Below are 24,057 nucleotides of genomic sequence, written 5' to 3'. Positions count from 1 at the left end.
TTCTCACACTAAATCCAAAACACACTGTACCAGCTACTAAGAAGAAAATTAACTCTATCCCAGCCAAAACCAGGATAGCACCCCATAGAGACACCCCATAGCACCCATCTTCTCCAGTGTAGCCCTGCTTTGGACCCACACAGAGCAGTTGCGAACAAGGGCTGGGATTTATATAAGCTGGCAGTGACTCTGCTGTCATTGGCGTCCAAGAGATGGGCTTGCTGAATGTGTCAGGAATGGGGAGAGGCCATCTTCAGGAGGCAAATCAGTGCTGTCTTCCCTGTCTTCCTGCCTGCTTTCAGAAGCAAATTCAGCTGGGTTTCAATAAGAGTAGATAACATATGCTCACTTCTGTGAGCAAAAATGTATATGGTTATAAGACATAACTGCTATGTGATAATTCATGTCAAGATGAGGATTTCATTCCTTAAGGGTGAAAAGGAAAAGATGCAATGTGAAATACCCCACTCAGGCTGGCTGGGTCAGGTCTCTTATCAATCATCCACAAGACCTGTCCCATTTAGAAGCTGCTTTTGAATGTGCAGTGGGGGGTAAAGCTGGACTTGGGAATGTGCAGATGTGAAACATGAGCATGGCAAAATGCCATTTGTGCAACAGAGGGACATCAGGTGATGGTCAGATGGAACTTATCTGGGCCCTTATTGGACAAATAAATAGCTGTACTTGTTGCATAGTTTTTCTTTTTTCTTGCATGGCAACAAAAAATGTGGCAGCAAGAGGTGCAAAAAGAAGGATGGTATTTTCAGTTTAAAAATACCTTTCCCAGCTTGTTGGTTCCAGCAGACAAACCTATAACACAGCTTTTCTTAAGCTGATAATCCAGCAAGTGCCAACATCTTTTCTTCTGGCAGAAGATGCTTGTCGTGAGGAGATAACCCCCAGGATCTGGTTTTTACCCTAGTCCTGGAAGTGCGGTCTGAACAGCAATGACAGGAAGGCTGTGCTCCTTTTCAATAGTTTTGCTTCAGAGAACCTGCTGGTAGAATTCTGCATATAAGCAGCTCAAGGTGGGTCAGCAGCCTGAGCTTTGCTGCTTTCACAATGCCGTAGTCTTTCTGTCAAGCCTGCAGTGTTTTGTAGGAACAGCATCGTGGAGAAACGGTGTCCAGCGGATTGCCTTGATAAGCCAAAGGGATGCTGACAGGTACAGTCCTAGCATGTATTCTTTTATTCTACTTCTCTAGAAATAATGTGTAAGTATTTCTGGCTACCACCAATTTTGGGTCGACTCCACTGTTAAATAGGAGCTGACAGTTCTAGGATGGACCATGTAATGTGACACAGAGGTTCCTCAGAAGCTGATGGCCACCTCCTGGTGATGCCAGTGAGAGCAGAGTTAAGCCAGTACCGAACGCTTTTGAAAACACCACGATTTAAAATGGGTCATTGTGCTCCCAAGATTGCTGCCATAAATACAGCCTCAGAAGTTTGTGGAGCATGCGCGCCTGCCTTTGCTTCTGAAATTTGGAGACTGGAGGAGCTGGAGTGGGCTTGCCGTCTGGGTTTCAGCGAATATCAAGTAGCACTGATGGGTCAGCGCTTTTTTTTAATCTCCATCAGGACAGGGGGTGTTGTATTAATAATTTTTTTCCAGACGCAGACCTTGCTGTTGCAAGCTACGCTGTTTTCCCCTGGAGAGCACACTGCTGTTCTGCATGAGAGTGGTGCCTTATATCCTCCCAGAAAAGAAGCCAGAATGCAATGCAGCAGTGTGACTCTTAGCTGCGGACTCCGTTCTCCACTGAGCCGATCTGGGATTTTTGTTTGAAGAAGTAATTTTACAGCCGCTGACTGCAATGGATACTGTGTGGGGGAAGAGGTAGGGAGGTTCTCTTTCACCTGATCTCGGTTCTGACCTCCTGGGGATTATTAAGGAGCCCAACTTGTTAGGTTGGCATATAGGCAAATTCTAATGAGGGTAAGGACGCTCTGCCTGGTAAACTCACCCTGCTCCTCACAGTGTGGCAGTGTGTTGTAGAATCAGTATGCTGGATTTCATGCAAGAATTAGCTGTGCTTAAGTTATGGCTCAGTCTCTTATATAATTACATGCCTCCTCTTTTTTAAGCTTAAAGCTGTACAGGAATTGTAAAGACTAGAAAAAACACAGGTTGATAGTGTTTTAGGTTGTAACTTTCCATGAGACTGTTTAAAGCAATAAGCATTAAAAGCTATTTTAGAAGGAAGTATTAAGTGACTTGTGAGAGCACAGCCATTAAAATACATGCTGACCACCAGATAAGGCACCTGGGACACCAAACTAGAATACCCTTCCCATTGGTAGGTTTTATTATATCAGCGTAGCCACATGAGGACTGCAGTCGCTTGCTGGATTTAGCTCCTGTGTTTGCACGCCGGGATTGTTCAGGAGAGAGCATATTCCATACGTCTGTGATGCTAAAGCTGGATCTAGAGGGGCAGAATCCTGCCATGGGACAGGGGCCAGCCAGTTGCATAAGATATCAAGATGTACAAGATGTACACCTGCCAAGGCAAAAATTAATGTGCATATAATATTCCTCATCTGCTACAGGTGAGACCATGATTGCTGCCATGGTACAAAAATACCCATATTGGGTGTTGCTGGTGCTGTTTCTTCCCATCACATGTCCCAGGCTGTTTAGGACAGCGGGGCCAAGCCAGCCACTTTTGCTTCTTAGACTTTGTAATTTTGATTTTCTGATGCTGAAGCTGAGCTGTGCGTTGTTGTGCACAGCTTCACCCTCTGAGCACTGTTGAGCAGTAGGGAATCTTTGAGTATTCATTAATTTGAAAAAAGGGGAGAAAAAAGGTAGGGCATCATCTTAGCTGCACTTGTTAACTTTAACAAACCTATGCTAAACACAAGCACTTTGGAAAGGTGATCCCAAGAACATACAGACTTTGTGTCTTTAACAGGAATGAAGGCACTGATTTGCTGGAGTGGAGGAAGAGCTATTTATCTTCAGAAATGGTGGGGTGGGAGAGCAAAAAACCACAGCCTTCATGTGAAGGAACCCATGGTAAAAGATATTTCAAGATGAAAATAAAATTGCAAAAGAAAAGAAAGGAGGGAGGGAAATGTGGTTTTTATGAGACACATCCATTCGGGAGACACGTGCTGGCAAGAGAGCTATTGCTAGCAATAAAACATCAAAGTCTCTCAAAAGTCTGTAGATCTAGCACAAAGTTATCACACTAAAGCAAGGGAACTCTGTTTGGGCCTCATTATGTCCAGTAAGTGCTGGCATAGTGATTTGGATGGCTGAATTAATCACTAGTGGTTGACATGGGGCCAGTGACTATGATGGGTTTTCATTCATATGGGCTAGCAGATGAGAGTCCTAATCATAAGTATATATATATAAGACACTCCTGAGGATTCAAAGGAACTGATTTCCTAAGGCTGAGGAAAACTGAGTGAAGTTGATTGGGTGTTAAAACATTCACAGGAAAATGTGAGTAAGAACCAGGAGCTCTTTGAGCAGAGGCCAAGGAAGTTGAGATTTCAGAGTCAAGAAAGAGGACAAGGTTTAGCTAAAAGCCAACCTAGCTTGGTAGCAATGAAAGCAACTTCTGGAAGCAATAATAAGATTAACAAATTTAGAAAAGAGAAAAATAGGTAGCAATCCATATGCATCTGGAGTTATGGTGTGTAGACAACAAGCTAAAGACATCGGGAGGGAAATTGCCTATCAAATACGGCTCAAGCACAGAATTAAGGGACTCTAGAAACACATTAGCAAAGAGGAATATGGTTATGAGCCAAACAGTGAAATAACCATGTGGAAATCATAATTCATAATGACTTTGAAGACATTAACTGGTCAGTAACCACTATTATCCTGCCCTTGGAAAAGAAACAGTGTGATGGGCTACTACTGTCCTGTGACCAAGAAACCATGGAGGGTGTTAAAACAATGCTCAAACTCCAAATCAGCAGCTTGGTAGCTTTTGTCTAATAGTTCAAAGCAAGTTTGCTTAGGTGCTGTCTGGCGTATACCTCTTGGCTTTTTGTAAGGCTGTATACAAAGTATTCAGTGTGGTGATGTCCTCTGCTCAAACTGGAAAATAAGTGGTGTAAGTTCTCTAATGTACCATACATACAGGCGAAGAAGTGACCGACTAGCGCATACCAAAACGTCATTGCTGGCAGGCAGTCACTGCTCTGTGAAGTGTTTCTAGTGAGATCATTGTCACCAGCAACCTGGAGGTGAGCATGCTCATAAAATTAGCGAGGGGACACAGAGCCTGGTGGAATTTCAAGCACCAGTGGGAAGAAGGAAGCTAGAGAGGGTAATCTGAGTGGCTTGGCACACTGGCTCTTTTAAAACAAAATGAAGCTTCACCACAGAGAGTGGTGCTGTGAAGGAGCAAGAAATTCCTCCTAGTTAGAGAGCAGGGGACTATGTCTGGCAGAGCAGGGACTTGGTAGGAGCTGCGGTAGAAACACAACGGAACACATTTTCCTTGTGAAGCCTGGTGCCCGAATGTGACTCTTGGGGTTTAAAAGGCTGGGAATGGGTGGCAGTAGGGATTTTGCCTCTGTATTTGCCTCTGCACACAAGAGACAATGGAATAGTGCCTGGTTTTTGTGTTCTTAGCTTAAGTAGGATATTGCAAAATGGGATAGCCACAGATATGATCCCTGAGCTGGAGAAAATGCTGTACAGCAAGCAATGGAAAAAAGCTTGACCTGTTTAGCTTATCAAAAAACAGATTGAGGGATAACTTGATTACAGTGACTAAGTACTTCCATGGGAGAAAATACCAGTTGCTGAAGGGCTTTTTAATCTAGAGGAGAAAACAAGAGTAAGAAACAATGCTGGACAGTGAAGCCAGATATTCCACTTCAGAGCAGGCAGACATTTTTAACAATGAGGGTGATTAACCACTGGGAGAAGATCCCAAGGGGGCTGATAGCTTGTTCATTTCTTGATGTCCATACACCAGGCGGGAGTGCTTCTCTGGATGACATGCTTTACTCATGGCCGTGGAATTGGATTTGATTCATGGATAACTGGATCGAATGTGCTACCCAGTGCCTTATGGCTTTTGGCCGCTTTGGGCCTTTGAAGCCCTTAGCTGCATCTGGGAATGATTTGGCAGTACTCTGGGGCTTGCCAGCTGGGGATCCTGAAGGACTTTTGAGGCGATGTCAGCATGGCCTGCCCTACAGAAGGGGATTGGGCTGAGTCACTCATCACATGTTGGACCTGTGGAAAAGGGCCTTGTTAACCCCCAAGCAGATGAGACACGGGCTTAATCAACCACCTAGAGCTCCCAGAGATGGAGGACAGATATGAGAAGTGCAGGTAAGGTCCCTCCGGCTATTCCTAGCTTTTGGAAAGACCTCCTGGGACAGCAAAGAGCTGGGTGCAAGGGCAGGTGAAGTTACTCTGATTTATGGTGGGAACAACAATATGAAGGGAAAGGTCAACTTAATCCCTCTGCAGCGTCGAAGCAGAATGAGAATGGGTTGCAAGCCTCTGCCCTTTTCTTTAGCCTCCGCTGGCTTTCACGTATCACTGAGGTCTCAACCTCAGCAGTTCCCCAAAACACTTTATTTCTGTGATGCTCCAGAAGCTGTTCTGAACTTATTTGCAGCCAGAGACAGAATCAGCAAGCAGAAGACCACCTCTAGACTTCATGTGTCCAAGACACTTTTGGGGGAGCTACTCCCATCCTGTAGCACTGCTCCCCTTGCCCTCCCACTGTAACCCAGTGCATCTTTTCAGACAACTGGGAGCAGTGAGCAAACGGTTAAAGTTTTGCTTCTCCACCCAGTGGTGGGTGTTGTCTGTGTCAGAAACAATATAAGAACAGTCGGAAGTTGCAGCTGGCAAGTAACATTTGGAGTAGCAGTCCTGGGGCATATAGATCTGGTGTGGACTGTCTTTTCCTGAGACTGTAAACACTTGTGCAGAATGTCCGAGAACAAGAAAAAAGGGAAAGGAAAGAGCAAAAAGAACAAAGAAGGGAAAAAAGGGGAAAGAGAACCTGACCCAGGAAAAGGTACTTCCCATTTTTAACAGATTTTACTTAAAGGAAGAAGAGAGAAGCCAGAAAGCCAGCAGGAAAGTACTTGTGGGTTGCATGAGGGTGCAAATGATAGGGAGCATTTGCCAGGCAAGTGTGCGAATCTCTGCATCTCATTCATATTTCATGCTGTTATAGGTCTGCTTTCTTCTTGATCTTATCTTTTTTTTTTTTTTTTTTTTAATACCCAAAGCCCCAAGAATTCAGGGCAACGTACTCTTTCAAAAAACAGCAGCACTCGGTTCCTGTCATGGTGATACGGTAATTGAGGGGGTTTGTGCTAATTCTCTGGGGATTCTGGTGTGTTGTGTTTTGCTGTTTGGTTGGTTGTTTTTTTTTTCCTGAGGTAAATATCAAAACCCACTATTTTGGAGGATCACAGGGACTGTTGCTTGGGACAGACCAACTCTCAGAGGTCAGATTTAAGTTATAGCCTCGCTTTTTGAGGTAACTGTATTGAGTTGTAGTTAAAGACACGTGGACTGTAAACCTTCACTCTTTGCTGATATGCTTGTTAGTGAAATCGGGCTGTTCCTTAGAGGAGATCTGACTGTTCCTTGCTGAATGAGCAAGGCAATATTTAAGATGTTGCGAGGATAAAATGTTTAGATTGCCTTTAACTGACAAAGTTCAATTCTTGAGTAAATGGGGAGTATGAGCCGGGGCAATGCAAGAACTGTCTTGGAAAGATACAGAAGGTTTGGTGGTAATGCAGCACAGTGGTATTTCTTTCTCTGTCATGGTATCAGGGAGGGATTATCCCTGGCTGTTTCTTATCTGTGGTTTATCTGGCAATGTATTTGGACAGAGTGGCAACTCTGTCAGACTTCGTGTTTTATCAGTGTTAAGAGAGGCTACAAGCTGGACCAGGTCCTGGAGGAGACTGTCAGTTTAGCTCTTCACTTGCCTGGATGCAGTTCTGCTCTTGGTCCTGCTATCATGACACTAGTGAGTGCTCTTGACGTGAACAGATTTGTTTTGACTTCACACTGGCATCACTGGTGGCAGGATTTGTCCCTACCCTTTTTCATCCCTTTACTCTGAGCACAGAGACCCAGCACCCTGCTGTGCCCAAGGCATGGGCTCCTCCATCGGCTCTGCCCCAGAGCTGCCAGAGTGGCAGCAGGTGCTGATGCCATGGCAGGCTGACTTCACACGTGGTCTCCTGCTTATGACATCAGAACATAGCTGTTGCTGTGGGATCTGGGAGGAGACTTTTTGGATAGTTTCAGGATGGGGAGCTTGAAACCACCAAGCAGAGGCAGCAGCTGCTTGAAGATGACCAGATCTGCCCAAGGGGCTCTGGAGTGTGCAGGTACTGGGGGCTGTCTCACAGGACGATCCTGCCTCCTAGGTGCACGGATGGGACAGGGCAGTGCCTACATCGTAGGCAGCTTCTTTACTGGGAGCAGGATGGAGGGGTTGGTGGGACTGAGAGGCACTGGCTTGGGCACAGCAGGGGAATGAGGCACACTGGGATTGCTGAGAGAGCAACCACCTGCCTTGAGCCACGTGGGCCATGGTGGGGCCATGGGGGCTGCATGTGGGGAAAAGGACCGTGTGTGAGCTGAGGGGTCAGACCACACTGTTTTCTAGTGCCACATCAAAGCCCTGCAGTAGCTCACTGCTCTAGAGGGAACAGGTGAGGACCCTTTACCTGTATTTACTCATGCTGACAACCTAGACCTCTGTAGACATGCACTGTAGGGGTGTTTTATCACATATAAATTGCACAACTGGACACTTTGGCCAGAGTGCAAACCCCCTTTCTCTCTACTAATGGATCCAGAGCAGAATTGGGGATGATTGCATTGATCCTGTCTGTACCTCAGCCAAAGAAAAGAAAGGGTCTGGGTTTGGCTTGCACAGCACAAACCCAGTCCTTTTATTGCATTCATTACTAACTAGATTACTTAGATTCAGGTCACTTGTTTGCCTTGTACTGCTGCAAAGGTTGCCCATTTTTTGCTCTGTGGGTCCATCAGAGGAAGACATTTGGTTGTCTGTGGTGTCTCTGAACCAAATCCTACTCTGGGTTGGGTTGGTTGGGATCGGTGGAACCTGTGAACACCATTTCCCATCATGGTCACTTTTGCCATGTGGTCGGAGGGGCACCACATCAATGCTTCCCCAAAAGGACTTTTAGAAGAGAAAAGTTCCTCCCCTGATCACTTCTGAGCAGATGCCCCAGTCCTGGTACATAGACCCTCACTCCAGGCAGCAGATTATCCTGTGCAACTCTATTTCTTCAGCTTGTGGCTGGACCTCAGACTGCCTCTCCAGCATGCTCAGGCTGATGCAAAAACCCAGCCCTGGCACAAATCAGGCAACTGGCAGGGCTCTGCAAGGGGAATTTGTGTTCTCTGTTTTCTCCCAGGCTGTAGTATTTCCATGCAAATGGGGTGTGCTGAACCCTCTGAAACCAGGAAGCATAAGAGGAACCTACAGAAGTCTTACACACAGACTCTAAGGAGATCCAGACAGCAACATTTGTTTGATTGCCAGTGCAGGGGAGAATTGGGATGATAACAGGGTGGAAAGCCTTCCTTCTTCACACTGCATCCCTGACCAGTCTCTGGCTGTTGAGGGCCAAACTTTGTTACCTACGACACTCTGATAGTCTTGATCTACCCTTGTGCTCATAGGTGTCTGCATGGGAAATTACCCTTAGACATGCCTTCATGGTGTGCTCTGTAGACAGCCCCAGGACAGCTCTGGCACAGAATAACACCTCGGCTTCCAGAGGTGATCTCTCCAGCCCTGCCAGCTAGTCTGGGGGAATTGCCCCATGTAGTAGAGCTATTCACTGCCAGTGAATCAGAGTGGCAGAAAAACCTGTTAAAGGAAGAGAGAGCTGAAACAGTAGTTTCAGGAAAGAGCATCAGTGTGCCATGGGGGGTGCTAGATTTCCCCTGAGGTATCTCAGACTCAGGGGAGGAGAGGATTCTTCCACTGCGGCTTTCAACACGATTATTTTGGCTTCTGTAAATGTGTAAAAGAGGATTGTTGATCTCATGTGAAGTGCTAGCTTTGTTCTGAGGACAAGGGCTATCTTTAACCTAAACTCACATTTTTATGCCTCAAGTGATGCATCTGTCCTAAAGTGAGTGCCTCGGCTACAGATCTAGCCAGTGGAACAGCCTGTGAAGGCCTCCAGAGGGAGATGGTGTCCTCCTATGAAGGAGCACTATCAGGATCCCTCTTTTAGATGTTTGTAACATGCATTGAAAGATAGACAGACTGTGTCCCACCCGACACATGCGAAAGGCACACCCTGCAGGGACTACGTGAGCTGCAGAATGTAGCAACAGACCAGCAACTGGCAAAGTTCAGGTCTGTAAGAAAACTTCCTCACTGCAAGAGACGATGGTACTTTATCAGACACTGGATGGCTTGTGGCAATCAAAAACTTGACACTGAGGCAAGACCGTGAGTGTAAAAGAAGCTGCCCTTTCACACTCTGAAAGATTTGGGGTAGACTTTGGAGAAATGGGACAAATGGACTGCTGCCAATGCAAAAGTGCAGAGCAGAACAGGGTGAGCAAACGCCAGAGCTGTGGCAGTGGATTAGGAGGCCAGTGCACCAGCCTCATAGGGAGACAGGCAGAAGGAGAAGTAAAAGGGCTGGAGGAAGCCTTGGTAGCGGGGTAGGCGAGGAGCAAGTTGGAAAGGGAAGGGGTATGAGGCTGCAAATAGTCTGTGCTTCAGCCGTACTTCTGTGAGGTTGCTTGGGGAGAAAAGACCAGAGAAATGTAAAGCATTTGGTTGGTTAAATTCCCCAGCAATTCCAGGCATTCTCTCTTATTTTTATTTGGCGGTGAGGAAAACATTGCGTGTGCTTAAGTTTTTTGTTGTTTGTCGGTGCTAATAAGGCTGGCAACACAGGAATTGTGCCTTTCTCTTGAACTGCCCATGGCAAATGCTAATGTTGGAAAACTGCTTGGAGAGCAGGTGAAGAGTCTCTGCAGAGAGTATCTCATGTTTCAGTAGGAACCAGCTTGACCCCAGTTCCCAGATGATTCAGGATGTGGTAGAAAGGTTGTACAGAAGGGTATTGCTATTGAAACTCCAGAGGCCTTAAGGAGGAAGGTGCCCCTGGACACAAACCAGCAGTGGGATTGCAGCAGAAGCAGGCATATGTTAGCCAGGTCTACCAGCCTGGGATGCTTTAGGGTGCTGCCACATTAACACGGAGTTTGGTGAGGGATGTGAAAGTCCCTTGCAGATGCTAGGTGCGGGCTTTGTGGTGGAAGCTCATGCTATCAGAGATACTCAACAGTAGTGCAACCAAACCAGTTACTTCACTGCTGGCTAAAGTATCTCTGTGTGACCTATGTCCACATTGCAGGGTAAACATGCTCTTAATTTGTTCTTAGTCTTCTGTTTGTAGGAAAGACTCTAATTCTAAGGACCTCATAGAAACATTAGCCAAAAGGTTTGTTTACAAGAAGGATATCCTACAGTAGGAGTTCTGTTTTTTATAAACACCCAGACACAGAAGGTACCAGATGTCAGCGGTGCTCCAGGATCTCTCCACATGCATGTTTTCACTAGATTATTTCCACTGGCTAAACTAATGGACTGCTGTTACCATTGCCATGTGGCTGAGAGCACGCATGTGGCCAGTTACCACGGATCAGTGAACGTGCAGTAACTTGCTCAGCTTTGGGAACCGAGGGGGTCTGACTCACAAGCTCTAGTGATTCATGCTGGGGTAAAGGAAGAGGTTATATGTCCCAGCTGCTTTCTGGTCTTTTTGCTGGAGCTTGCTAGCTCTACAGAAGAAGGCATTGATAAATGAGCATGCAGCTCTGTTCCTCCACTGTCCATGGCTCATAGTCTCAGGTGTTAATACAAACAGAAGGGTTATGGGAGAGAGACCCAGCAGGGTTGAGGAATAACCTGTCTCTCCATTCAGGCAGACTAGGGGGCTAGGAAGTCCTGGCAGAGGGGCAGGATGGAGCAGAATGGTACATTAGTAAGTAATCCCACCATGGATCCCAAAGTTGGTGAGTCAGAGCCCTGGGCATCCCATTTTCAATCCCTTTTTGGAGGTGGGTGTAAGTAACCTGGGAAAGGCAGTATCTGGTGAGAGGAGGAACATCTGGAGAGGGGCTGAGCACAGCCTGGCTGCTGACCTTTGAGGTCATGCCCTTGCCTCATTCTCCAGCCTTTGCTAACGTGACGGGCTCCAGCTGCAAAGCGGCTAAAGGAAAGCTGTGTTGCCATGAACAGCATGGCTCTGTCATCCTTCTTCCTGCAGCTGGACTGCCAACCTCCTGCTCTGAGTACTACCCTGATCTCAAGTCTTGTCTCAGCACTGAGCTCTAATGGGACTGCAGCAGTGCTTGAACTCAAAACCGACTGGAGAAGACGGGATGAGACTAGAGCAGGGTGAGTGTGTGGACCTACATCCCACTTCTTCTGTTGCTTAACTCCAGAGGCAGTGAGAGGAGGGGAAACGAGCCTCTTGTTCCTCTGACCCCTCCTCATAGTCCCTTGGGCTCCAAGGAACACTTTCGGGTGCACAAGGGGAGTTCAGCACCGGGGTTGTGTGTCCCTGTGCCTTTTTCAGTGCCTGGGAGCTTTGTTATAGCGGGGCCATGCTCTTGCTATAAGCAATGAGCTTATGATGAGCTGTGGGTCACACATGGCTCTTGCTTGGATGTGCTTTTTTTCTTCTGGGAGCAAAACTCCATAAAAAACAAAGTGTCTCTGGAAGAGAACTTGGAAGAATGTGAGTTCAAGAACAGCTGAGCTTGCAGCTCGTGACTAGGACCATAAATCGAGGCCATTCCCTTTGGCTGAGAAGTCACAGGACTGTGAAGTCCCAGCAAAGGCTGGCTGTCCGCTTTGTGCTGAAGACTGTGTTCAGGACAGAGGCCATCAGGCAGTGAGATAACCTGGAGCTTTCCTTTGGGAAAGCTGCATCTCGTATCCCTGAGGATGAGGCTGGAGGGGTGTGGAAAGCTGGGTAGGAGCCACCCACCACTCCTGGTTCACCCAGAAGTTTGCTCTGTGCTCTGTCAAGCTACTCGCCCTGGTTTCTGTCAGTGCGTGCTGTCCTGGTGGCTGGTCGCCCTCCAGTGATCTGCCAGCACCAGTGAGGCGGAGGGACGTGGTTTGGGAGCCGAAGGCCACTCCACCTGGGCTGGAGCTCGGACATGCATCACCTGTTGCACTGACCTCCTGTCTGGGGCAGCATAATGAAACTCGGGATTGGGAAGGGTGACTCTGCCCAAGAGGGAAGCTCCCACTGGACCCGCAAGGGCCTGGCTGGAGCAGAACTGCAGGTTCCCTCAACGTCCCGTGAGAGCGGCCAGAGCAGTGCAAGGTGTGCGTGGCCTCCTGGCCAGGACACAGTCCTGGCTCCTGTGCTGTGCTCCAGGCAGAAAGCTCTGTTTTCAACTGACATGACCTGGGATTGTCTCCTCTCTGACGAGGGCAGCGTTTTGTTGCTGCGTTTTTGAAATGTTCCAAATTGTAACAACAAATACAAGTAATAATGGTAAAATTTAAACATTTAGGTAATTAATAACTCTGGTAATTAGGCTTGGCAGACTCAGTCATTAGTCCTTATAAAGGGTTTTAGTTCAGGCATGTCTGGAAGGTGTAAGCTCCTCAGTGTGAGGGAGAGCTGCTTTGCAGAGAAGAGCAATAAGCCACACAAGGCTGTCTCCATGCAGTAGTGGTGATGGTCATACTTCTGAGGAGTCTGATGGTCCTGGAGCTCTTCTACAGCTTGTCTCATCCTTGCTATCCCCTTAAATTTTTGACTACACGTGGAAGTGAGAGCCCAGTTTTTCCTGCTGAATTTTCATGCCTCGTGAGGATGGGGAGGGGAAGGGAACCACATTTGCTCTCCAAGTCTAAGACTGAGTGGCTGGCAGCTCAGAAGGCGGCAGACAGCTACAGATGTGTGAGATGATGGACAGAAAAACTGTTTTTTAGGGAAGCAGTGAAACTTTAATTTACCTTAAAACCTCACTAAAGTCAGGTGCTTTAGTGTTTTGTTTTAAAAAATTTGAAGCAGATTTCCTACATAATTGACTGATGTTTGGAAGCCCTTCAGAGAAGCCTCTTTTTGGTGCCAGAATTTGCACATTTGCTTAATTTGAGGGTAAAATTGGGTTAAAATCCATCAGCCAGGTTCTCAGCAGATGTTTCTCTGACCTATCTCCTCTGGCTTTGTTGGTGTGTGTGTGATATGTACCAGCTGAGCATCTGACCCTCTTGCTTTCAACAGCTTTTTGATTTGAAGGCTAGGACTTTATTCCAACTCCAAAACTGTGTATGCGTACATGTGTACATATGTTTGTGCTCATATGAATTTTTTATTCGACTTTGAAGTCCATGGCACTTTGCAAGACTTCCCTGGTTCCTGATATACTCCAGCCCTCTGGGGGGTGTGGGTATGCAATTTTGGCTAGCACGCTACTCTGGCAAAGCCTGTACTGATCCTGTTGCTCCTTGTATGCCTCTTGTACATCTCTTCCTCCAGTCAAACCATTGACAAACTCCCATGCTCAGCAGCTATGTCTCTGCTTCAAAGCACACCAAAAGAGCTCTTTGTGTTCAAGCTGTTTCCCACCTCTCGGCTTGACCTAAGTGCTCCCAGAGAGAAGCCTCCTTGCTCTGGGGGCAAACTGGTCTTACTCCAGGAGTGGTGCGTGCACAGGCGTGGGTTTGTGGAGTCTACTCAGAGCACCTGGTGCTGGCCAGATTATTGATAGCGCTCCCACATTCGTGATGTGACAAGTCAGATCAGCAAATGAGCTCAAGTCCCAGCAGGGAACTGGCTATTGACGCTCTTGGGAGAAAACCGGCCAGGGAGCTGAGGCAAAGGCACTGCCTGCTCCCTTGAACCTGTCCATGTCCCCTTTGCCTGCACTGTGTGGGCGTTCAGATGCCTGCTCTTGTGCCCATTTCCAAGCTCTGGTGAGCGGGGCAGGGCTGGCAGAGGGGAATGCTGAATTTGGGCCAGGCAGAGGAAGGGAGAATCTTTCAGCTGCTAGCACAGTTGTTCTGCATGGCAAGGTAACAAGCTTCAGCTGTGCCCATGCTAACCTGCTGCTCTCTGCAGGAGAGAAGTCTCAGCTGCACTACAAAGCAAAAAAAACCCCAAACTTAAAAATCACCTGCCTGACTGCCATTGCAGGGTTTGCAAGCAAGAGGAATACTGATGGGGGAAGAGGCTTGGGAGACACTCCAGTGGCTACTGCTGCTGGTATATTGCTCCCTTTTGGGTAGACAGCTGGCAATGGAAGGCAGGGCTTTCTCAGCCAGCAGGTTTTCAGAGCCAGCCTGTATTGCTGCTGTGCCTGCTCAATGATGCAATCACTGATGGACACAGCAGCTTATGCAGCAGCATCAGTTCTACATCACACAATATTCCAGTGCTAGGCTCTGTGACTTCTGCCATGAGCGGAGCAAATTGTAGATTTTGTGCTATGAATCCTGGTTGCCTGAAAATGACTGAGGTGTTAAAGTAATTCAGATCCAGAAAGTCTTGCTAACAGGTCCTGGATGCCTACGTCGAGGTGCTGGAGCTGGGCAGGATGTCTTTCAAAGGCCAGGAGTCTGCCTGATTGCTACTACCCAAGAAGCAGTTTGTTTCCCTTGCAGAGATCATGTGTGTTTCATCTGCTCATTCAGGCTTTTGCCTGAAGGGCAAGGACAAGGAATGTGATGAACTTCTCTTTGGCATGGAAGTGTATTTTGCTTCACATTTGTCAATAAATGAGATTAGGTTTCTGTATTTGTGCTGAGAATCTGCGTGAGAGGCACATTTAATGAATGCTAAAATAAACTCTCTAGCTAGCTGTTGGGTAACAAACACAGCTAAAACTTGCATCGCAGAAGAGGTCCTAACATTGCAGAGATGCCAGTTATATGATTGAGAAAAAGAGATTCAGCCCAAACCAGAAATTATCCTGGATCTTACCTGAAATGATGAGTCAGTACCAAAAGCGTTATGTGTATAATAATGTCCATGCTGCTTCTATACTTGAAAGAACATTTCCCACTCAGTCCTGTGTTACGTCTCCCAGTCCTTCCAGGTATGAATATTCTTTGTCTAGAATCTGAACCTTTTCCCCTAAAAAGGTCATCTCAGGAAGATGAGAGGCAGCACAAATTACCTTTTTCTGGGTGTCCTTCCCACTGCCCATCCTGATGAGCCCTGGGCATGCCCTTTCTGTCCAGCAGGGCTAGTGAGACCATTTAGGAATAAGAAAACCTTTCTGCCATCTGAAGTGGACACATTTAGATCAAGGTAAACTTCTGGGTATCTTGGTTTGGGACTCCCTGAAGAAATGTCAGTGGGTGGATTTCAGGAGGGACATCTTGGCGAATAATGCTTGTAGTTGGGGGAGAAAATGGTAAAAATCTGGAGGAATGGTTGCAGTTGATGGTTAACTGAACAATTGAGTTTCCTGCGGGAGGTGAAGGACAGTGCCCATCCCGTGCTGTGGTGGTGGCTTGTAGGCACCCAGACTGCACTGCAGCAGCCTGTTCCTTAAGGACAAGGCTGAGGATCTGACTCAGCTTTCCTGATTCACAGTTGTGCACTTTCAGGCATGAGGATGAAGAGATTTGTTGATAACCAAAGAAGAGCTGTCAAGTGAAAAAGGTTTCCATGGGCGAACGGTCCTTGCCCAGCCAGCATGGTGTCTGCACTGCAGTCAGGAAAGAACATTGCTACATGAAGACATCCTGAGCAAGCTTTTCTGTTGCTTGCTTGTTTACCAGGATTGGTAAAGCAGCAGTAAAGACATGCTACAATTTTGGGCTGTGTAGCCCTAGCACCTAGCCTTTACACGCTGGTTACAGTGCATACTTCTGCCTCTTCAGTGCTCCTCTCTCTCAGCTAATTTATCAAGGCAGGCTCATGGATGCTGATCTGTCCTGCTGCTGGTGGTGTAGGTGCTGCAGACCCTTCCCAGGGCAAGCGACCTCAGCTTCCACAGACCACCCAAGCTTTAATTTTTTTCAATAATACTTCTAGGTCTTTGACTGGCAAACTTCCAGGTGTAAGACTGCCCTCCTGAATATGCAGACAAGCAGCTCCAATGCTGCTGCTGTTGCTTAGGTCTTTCCTAAGCTGCATTTCAGGGATTTGCTTCTTTCTGTGGTCGATCTTATCCATTCTGTCTGCTCCTAATGGGCAGAAGAGAAAGCAGGAGTGGCAAAGAAATGTTGTACAATGGAAATATGTTGATAACAGCTTTCAAAACCACCTCTGTCCGCATAGCATGTATTTGGTTGGTTGGTTGAATTATTAGTGCTTCTGGAGAGGTTTTCTTGTCTACCCTATATTTAGAAAATGTGGGCAGGCCATGCAATTTTAAGAACAAGCCTTGTGTTAGCAGGGCCATTGCTCATTTCATGTATTGTAACATTTTATGTTGGTAATGTTTTGAGTCAGTGTTTGAGAGAGATGGCATGAGTCACAGCTCTGGTTTTCTTACGGGGTTAGGTAGGTGTCTTGTTCATTTTGGGGGGTTAGAAAGGAAAAAAAGAAGCGGTAGTAATCTGAAGCACTGCCAACAGTTTTGGTTTTATTGCCAGGACTGTGATAATCTGGTATTTCCCGTAAAGCCCCAGGTATCGCTTTATTTTCTGGGAATCTTCAATTTCTCTTATCCTTTGTCATCGCAGGGCAAAGCCAGACAGTGTGTCCTTTCTGGGGCCTAAACATTCACCATATCAAAGATAATAACAAGCCTCAAACACATCTCTAGGTGGATAGCTCATTATATTTAATCCAATATCACCATTTTTGAGAAGGAGAAGAGGCCCAATTCATGATTTCCAGGGGAGCTTAGTGTGTGGCATCTGTCTGTCCTTTCCTCTTTTCCCCTTCTTCTCTTCATGGTCTTTTTTGCAGGTCAGAAGAGACACCGAGTGTCTCTTGTACATATTTGGTGTCTTCTCACGCTAATGGAGAGCCACATGTCTCTGAGCCTGCCCCATCTTCTCTGCCACGTGCAGGCTTAGCAGCCGCCTCATTGTAATACTCGGGCCCTGGTCTTGAAATGGCTTGGGTGCTTCCCCCAGCAGCGGCGGTTTTTTGCATTGAAGCCTCAGGGCTTGTCTGCACAGGGAGGCTCTTGCAAAACATGCTTGGCCTAGGGTGTGAATTTAAAGGGAAAGAGCTGTTCTGCATCAGATTCCTGCCTTAAAATCTCTTGCTCTGCAGAAAAAGGCTGTTATTTTTACCGTGCTGCAGGACGGACTTGGTTGAACAGCTGCACTTGACCTGAGCAGCCAAAGGCTCTTGTGGCAGCTCTCTTCTGAGCTGGCCTTGGGTTCTCGTTGCTGGCTCCAGTCAGCACCGTGGAGGAGGTGAGGGGGTGGCAGGGAGGAGGCTGGTGCGCTTGGGGTCCCTGTGTACCCAGAAAAAGGGGGGCCGCTTCAGAGCAGAGCCTTCCTTCGGGGTTCTTCGTACCCTCTGGAGAAGCCACCCTGAACAGAGAGGCTGTGCAGACCAACTCAAGTTGACAGTCCCCCTTCCTCAGGTTTGGGCTTGGATTAGCTGCTCGAGTCCAAACCTGTCAGAGCAGCCTGGGACTCAACTTGATGAATTACCCTGAGTCAGCAGCCCTTCTGCGCTGCGCTCCCAGTCCACGTGAGCTGGCTGAGTTGCTGGGGCAGTATGCTACGGGAGTTGCGTGTAGGTATGGTATTTTGCTTTGTAGACCACAAATATGGTCCTCACTGAGAGCTATCGGACTGGCCAACCTAGCTGTAATCTGTGGCCCTCACGTGCCAGAGCGTGAAGTTTCCTGAAGCCTTCTCCTCAAATCCACCCCTCCAGCGCTGTCTCAGTCCCACCAGGCCAGACCTTACATGCTGGGGAAATGGTCCTATGGGGAGCTGACTGTGGTCCATGGGTGGCCTGTGCCTGCTAGGCCGAGGTCAGAGGCATGGTGGTGGTCCCCAGCCCAGCTCCTGGTGGTGGATGGAAGGAGGTCCCATGCCCCCAGTCACACTGGTGCAAGGCTGCTAATGCTCTCCATGTGAAGCATTACTGTGGCTCTTGCAAGAATGGTGTGTGAGTAGGGAAGGACCTTTGTATTCGAGAGTCAGGGAAGGGACCCTGGAAACAGCTTGCACCTTACAGGATTGAAACCTGAGCTCTCTGAAAGGAGAAGGGGCACCACGACAGTACAGAAAACCATGCAAATGAAGCACCTTTTCTTTTTGTCTCAGCTGAGGCCAAAGGTGGAAGCCCAGACATCCCTAACTGCTCCCGGCCAGTTTTCACTCAGTACATCAGTATCCCCTGGAAGTTGGTGTTCCTGCAGTCACTGAAGGCAAGAGCATAGCAGGACCGGCAGAAAGGGAGAGACATTTATATGAAACATAGGCATGCTGTCAGCTGGATTAACTAGGGTAAAAATGCATGCGAGGCTTATAAGCCTCTGGGCGTCAGGGCAGAAAACCAACTCTGTCCTTGAGAGAATGCAGAAGACTTCCCTACTGGGAAGTTATTCAAAAAGAGTAAGTGATACTTGCTGCCATGAAGTGGAGGTCCCTGTCTAGCAAGGGGCATGGTCTAACCCAATATGGCAGCCTCTCTGCAGCATGGTGGTCTTTTCTGGCTGCTTTCTGTGCCTGTCATGAGTCCCCATGCGTCACCGAAGCCTTCCACTGTTCTTCGCTGCTGGCGTTACCCTGCTAACAGAGTTGGCTGCTTGAGGCCTCATCAGGGCTGAAATGATTTATTCCTCAGCCATTTATTGCAAATGAACCATTGGAAGTCTTTCAAAAGCCATCTTCTCTTGACCTAAGTTCAGCTAAATGTTTCAGCAGCATCAGCTTTACATAACAAGTTAGAGGTAGAGGAGAATTCTGGGAGAATAAGGTTTATGTTGATAAACAGTCCTTGCTGACCAGGATCTTGCTCTCAAAGTTACCTGGTTATTTGGAGGATCACTGAGGGGGCCTGGAATTACAAGCCAACTATCCCAGAAAAAAATGTGATGGCTTGCTTGTTTACGCCAGGTATCTGATAAAAGGCCAAAATATCTGTATGAATGCAGGTAATACTTTGACAGCATTTAGATTGTAGTAATGTCTCTTGATAGAGCCCTAGCACCCCAAATTAATTCCAGTTGTTAGGGACAGGAGAGCATCACATGGGCTGAAAACTGGGTGGGGAGGACCATGAACAATGGATTAGGATAAACAGCAGTGTGTCAAATTGTCAGGGGAGTGAAGGAGAGTGCAGTGTTGGGAGCTAAAGTCTTGCCAGTCGCTGCCCTTCATGGTGAGCCGCGCATAGTTAACCTCTGCTGCGTTTCCTTGGGGCTCCTACAGCAATTAAGGGGAGTCTGTGGGTGTACTTGGGAAGTTGGATCTGTTCCTCTTTAGTTACCTGGGAATGTTTTTCATAATATCCTTCATATGGCAGGGCTGATGTGTGATCCTGCCTGAGGTGTCCGTTTAGCTTTTGTTCATGTTCACAAAGACGCTCCCAGTTAATTATCCAATATTTTGACCAGGCATTTATTTGCCACCAAATTACAAAGGGAGGAGTGCAAGTTGAAAAATGGGATGAAAAGCATAATAGGGTAGGCTGCGCTTGACTGTGATGTTCAGTCTTCATGATCCCCTGGCTTTGGGTGAGACCCAGGTAACTACTGTCATGGGTCCTTGCTCGGAAGCACCATTAGAAAAGCGGATCTGGGATGGATTCTTCCTCTGTACATGTATGGGGGTCCTGTAACTACAAACAGCAGCATCTAGGTGATCAGGAAGACTTTCTTCTTTTGGTGTTTCAGGCTTGACCATTACCTAGAGGAACTGCCACTGCAGGGACAGACAGGGCATGAGGGTAAAGAGCAGTCACCTTTCACGGAGTGTAGAGTACAAGTGGAAGCTCAGCTTCTACATCCTGCACCCAGGGGGAGAGTGTGACCAGATCACGACACAGCCTCAAAGCAGCACTGAAGTATTTACTGAGCTGTGTGTGGTAGTGTAGCTCCTGATGCACCATCTCAAACTGGCAGAGAACGAGAAAAGCAGCACCAATATTCAGGTGCCTGTCTGAGAGAATGATTCAGGCCCTCTTGATTTCATGAAGACAAGGCTGCCTGGAGCTCCTCAGTGAGATGTGGGAGGTACTCGGCATCTGCAGAAATGAAAGGAGGATGAGGCTGGGGCTTAAGAGTGATGTTCAAGGTTTTCAAGATCATTGATTTTGCAAAGAAAGAAAAAAAAATGCATCTCACAGCCAAGGTGAATTGAGACAGGAAGGACAAAGATGAGTGATTTTGATTACTTGTGATTCGTGGCAGCTGGCATGGGCAAGGAGAAGAAAACAGAAAGAAGGGGCAGCGTAAAGGATTGGAAAACAAAAGGAGAGATGGGCTACATCTTTGGGAATAGGTGAAACATCTCTTTTGCACCTGGGGACCAAAAGAGCCTCAAAGGTCTCAATAGTTGATAATGTGGCTGGGTTCCCTCTCACGTGCTAACTAGTGTGCCCTTGTACTGACAGCCTTTCTCGCAGGGACCCTGGGCCTTTTCCCAGAGGGGATCTAGTGTTGGCTGTTGGAGAGGTTGTGAGGCTGGGATCAGGTATATTCTTGAAGAGAGCCAGATCCTGGGGAACTCTGTGGGATGCAGTGTAGATGTGTAGTACTAGGTTGTTTGTGTGTCTGGATCTGTGTCTGGATCCTGGTGAGTTGGATGGATGTTGTAGAGCTGATCCCACCTCAAGGCAGGGATGTGGTCTGCTCAACTTCAGAAAGGTTCTTCCAAGCTTATTCTTGTAATCCTGTGATTTGTTGTCCCCCTGAGCCCCATCTTTGGGCCTTTCCAGGTTGGTTCTGTGGACACAAAAGATGGTAAATGTCTATCCAGGCCTTCCCAGGGCAGCTCCTCAGCACCACTGCACCTTCTACATGTTTATCAGAAAGAAAGGCATATGCACAGGGTATTTAGACTGAGTGTTTCCTACAAAAATGTTCCCCAGCAGAGGAGACCCCACTCTTTCCATCAGGGTTTTCATACTGTGTCTCAGACCCCTGAACATTCCTTTTTGGCGTTTCTAGGTGGTTGCATTCCTCTGCATGGAGCTATTCAAGGATGGCTTGGGGAGATGGTGAAGGGGAGGGGGAGTGAGAGTGCAGAAGTGAAGGAGCAGCTCTGGAGGAATTTTGCTTAAGCTGTAGTCTCTGGGCAGAGAGTTGTCTTCTTTCCTGTCTAGCTCAACTACTTCTTTGCTTTTCCCTGTCACTTTTGTACAGAGATGAGAACCATCCATGCTTATAGTACAAGATGAATCCCACATTGTGCCCTGTCTTTTCTCAGGTCTTCCTTGGATCTCAAACTCCTTCTGCTTGTTGTCACTGCTGCTTAAAATTGGCATTTGTGGTGGCATCCAGAGGTCCTGACTGCAGCATTGTTCCCCTTGTGCTATTCACAGCACAGAGTCATAACAAGAGACAGTCCCTGCCCCAAATATATTAAGTGGGATCTTTGAGAGAGGAAATGGAAGCACAGAGAAGGGATGTGAATTGTCCCACTTTACGCAACATTTCTGGGATAAAACCCAGCACTATTAATAGCTTTTTGCTCAACAACCATCTTTTGTTCAGAACTCTGGTTTTCACCTTAAGTTGTTTGTATTGTGCCGGATCTGTTGGCCAGTTTGGCGAAAGTTCCCACCTTGTGATCTACAGCTAGTTGTAAAGCAGGTCCAATAAACCCTTATCCATTTTAAACTCAGAATAGTCTTTCTGCTTGAGCCACCGCTATGTTGCCTATTGTCTTTTTTTCACTCACATTTCACTGCTGCATCATTGGTCTTTGTCTTTGGATGCTTGCATTCTGCAGCATCTCCTAGAAAAGTACTTGTGTCACACCCTCCTTTGCTGCTCTTCCCTAAATCCTTCAGTGGAGTAGCTGGACAACCAGCAAGGGTTTGCTCACATCAAAAACTCAAATTTGCTTTACCTTCCTTCTTACTTGTTGCCCATGAATATTCTATAAAGTGAACTTTCTGAAGGAAACATTTGTGGAATCAGAAACTGTTGATTAAATTTTAACGAAGAGTCACAGGAAGCAAATTTTAAAATTGCAACTGTATGTTTGTGATAATAAGAGCTCTGTCACTGCTGTCAGGGACTAGAATTGATGGAGGCCACAAAATCTCTTTATCCAACCAAAATGAGCCAGAGTTGCTTGATTTTTTTTTTTTTAAAGACAAGCCACAAAATGCTCATGAGCAATTTACAGGCCAAAAATTAGCCAGGATGGCTTTCCAGAGAATAGTTCTGAAGAGTATTGCAATAAGCAATAGTCAAATATAAAACGAGGGAAAATAAGGATAAAAAAATTAATCAGGAAGAGCTGACATCCTTGAGACTCCTGGCAGCCATAAATCAGCCTGGTTGGGGGACATTTCAGTGTAAGCCACCCATCGCTGCACTTCAGTGGGGGTCCGGAGCTATTCAGAACAATGCTGGGAAGCCGCACTCTGGACAAGGCAGGAGACACGCTGTGTTAGTGTCTCCACTGGGCAGTGCCCAGAGTCCCAAATGGAATTTACAGCTAGCTGCTTCCCTGCAGCCCACGGAGGAGGGTGGCCCCTTCTCTGCGGGGCTCGGGTGCTCCTTCGGCTCGGCCAGCACGCGGGCGCTGCCAGCACGGAGCACGGCCGGCCCCTCTTTGCAGATCGTGTTCTCTGGTGCTAAGGGTCCTGCTGATTTCAACGGAGAGGTCAACGCGTGGAAGAGAGCAGAACTTGGCCTGACGTGGGCCGTCACTGCAGCAGCGGCAGAGACCCAGGGCGTCCTGGGCGTTGGGAGAATATTATAATATAGGGTGGTAATTCCATCTGTGCTTGGTGGCGTTTGGGCATGTATGTATCTGGCTGCCTTGAAAAAGCTGTCTCAGGGATGATCTTTATTTTCTTTCCTTTTCCTGCGTTTGGATGAAAAACAGACCTGCGGTCACTGTCTGAGGTTCTTTTGGTACCAGTGCTTTAAAGCATTTCTTGAACTAACAGAAAAACTTTTAATCTTTCTAATATAACATTACAGAGAACAAACAAGTCTTTAATGCAAGCCCCAGGGTCTCTTGTGGGGAGATCCCGATAAAAACACGGCTTTCTGTTTTGGAAATACCCTCTGGTGGATTTGTCAAAACCCTACCAGAGACAATGGTGAACTTTCAAAGTAAGCAGAGACATGGAAAAAAAAGATTGTAATTAAGACTGCAAGTGGTTGGCTTTTGTCACGGAATGCTAGCGAATATGATTTTATAGGTTAAAAGTTAAAAATCCCCCCGCCTCAGTGTTAGAGACTGCTAATTGAATTTATTTGTCCAGACATTAAAGTGCTTTCTTCTTTGAATGCCGGCTTTGTGTGGTGTTTTCACCTGGTTGTGTATGAAACACTGGGATGTCCTCTGGTCCAGGACTTCTGGGAGGTCGAAATACCCCAAAATGTTGCAAGCTGGGCTGCCGCATCTGACCTTCACTTGACCTCTGCCTGCCCTGAATTAACATCTTAGTAACTGATCCCAAGTTTTGATGATTTTTCCCTACTTGCTGATGTTAAGCATGTTTAAAAACACTTGTTAAAACTGACGCTCACCTCTAAGTGTGCTGGGGCAGTGAAGGGGGCAGATTCTGCGCTGGGATTTTGCTGGTGTGGGCTGGGTTTGAACAGTCCTTCCGCAGTGAGGTGCTGCAGACGGTGCTCTGTGTTTATGGTCTTCCTGACCTCAGACCTCACATCTCAGTAATTAATACCTCTGGAGTCCTCATTCTATTTAAATACAATATATTGAGAGAGGAGGAAAAACATGTCCAGAAGTGCTGTGCTATCTAAAGCTGAGAGTGCATCCCTGGTCCTTTGCTTCTGCACCTAACTTTGATGGGCATGAGACAGGGCTAGGCAGAGAGAGAAGGGTTTACTTGGTAAACATTGCATTTCACTCAAAGACTCGGTTGCATTTATCTGTTTGTAGTGGCCCTTCTTGCTGATTTATTTGAAGGGCTTGG

At 47.1% G+C, this 24,057-nt stretch overlaps 1 protein-coding gene across 4 annotated transcripts in view; it reads left to right on the top strand.

Annotated features, from left to right (window-relative positions):
- The window catches only part of NRG2 (neuregulin 2), a 172,723-nt gene that overhangs the window by 74,688 nt on the left and 73,978 nt on the right, over positions 1-24,057 (top strand). The window contains exon 1 of one of the 4 annotated variants that reach the window (XM_052816411.1): positions 5,844-6,014. The exons of the other annotated variants lie outside the window; for them this stretch is intronic. Coding sequence (XP_052672371.1) covers positions 5,927-6,014 — 88 coding nt within the window. The 5' untranslated portion in view covers positions 5,844-5,926. Of the gene's footprint in view, positions 1-5,843; positions 6,015-24,057 lie in introns of those variants that run through there. 4 annotated transcript variants of the gene reach the window in all.

Source organism: Harpia harpyja, chromosome 20 (genome assembly GCF_026419915.1).
Source record: "Harpia harpyja isolate bHarHar1 chromosome 20, bHarHar1 primary haplotype, whole genome shotgun sequence".
Classification (NCBI taxonomy): domain Eukaryota; kingdom Metazoa; phylum Chordata; class Aves; order Accipitriformes; family Accipitridae; genus Harpia; species Harpia harpyja.
Note: the sequence above shows the minus strand (reverse complement) of the source record. Positions and strands in the feature narration are given on the sequence as shown.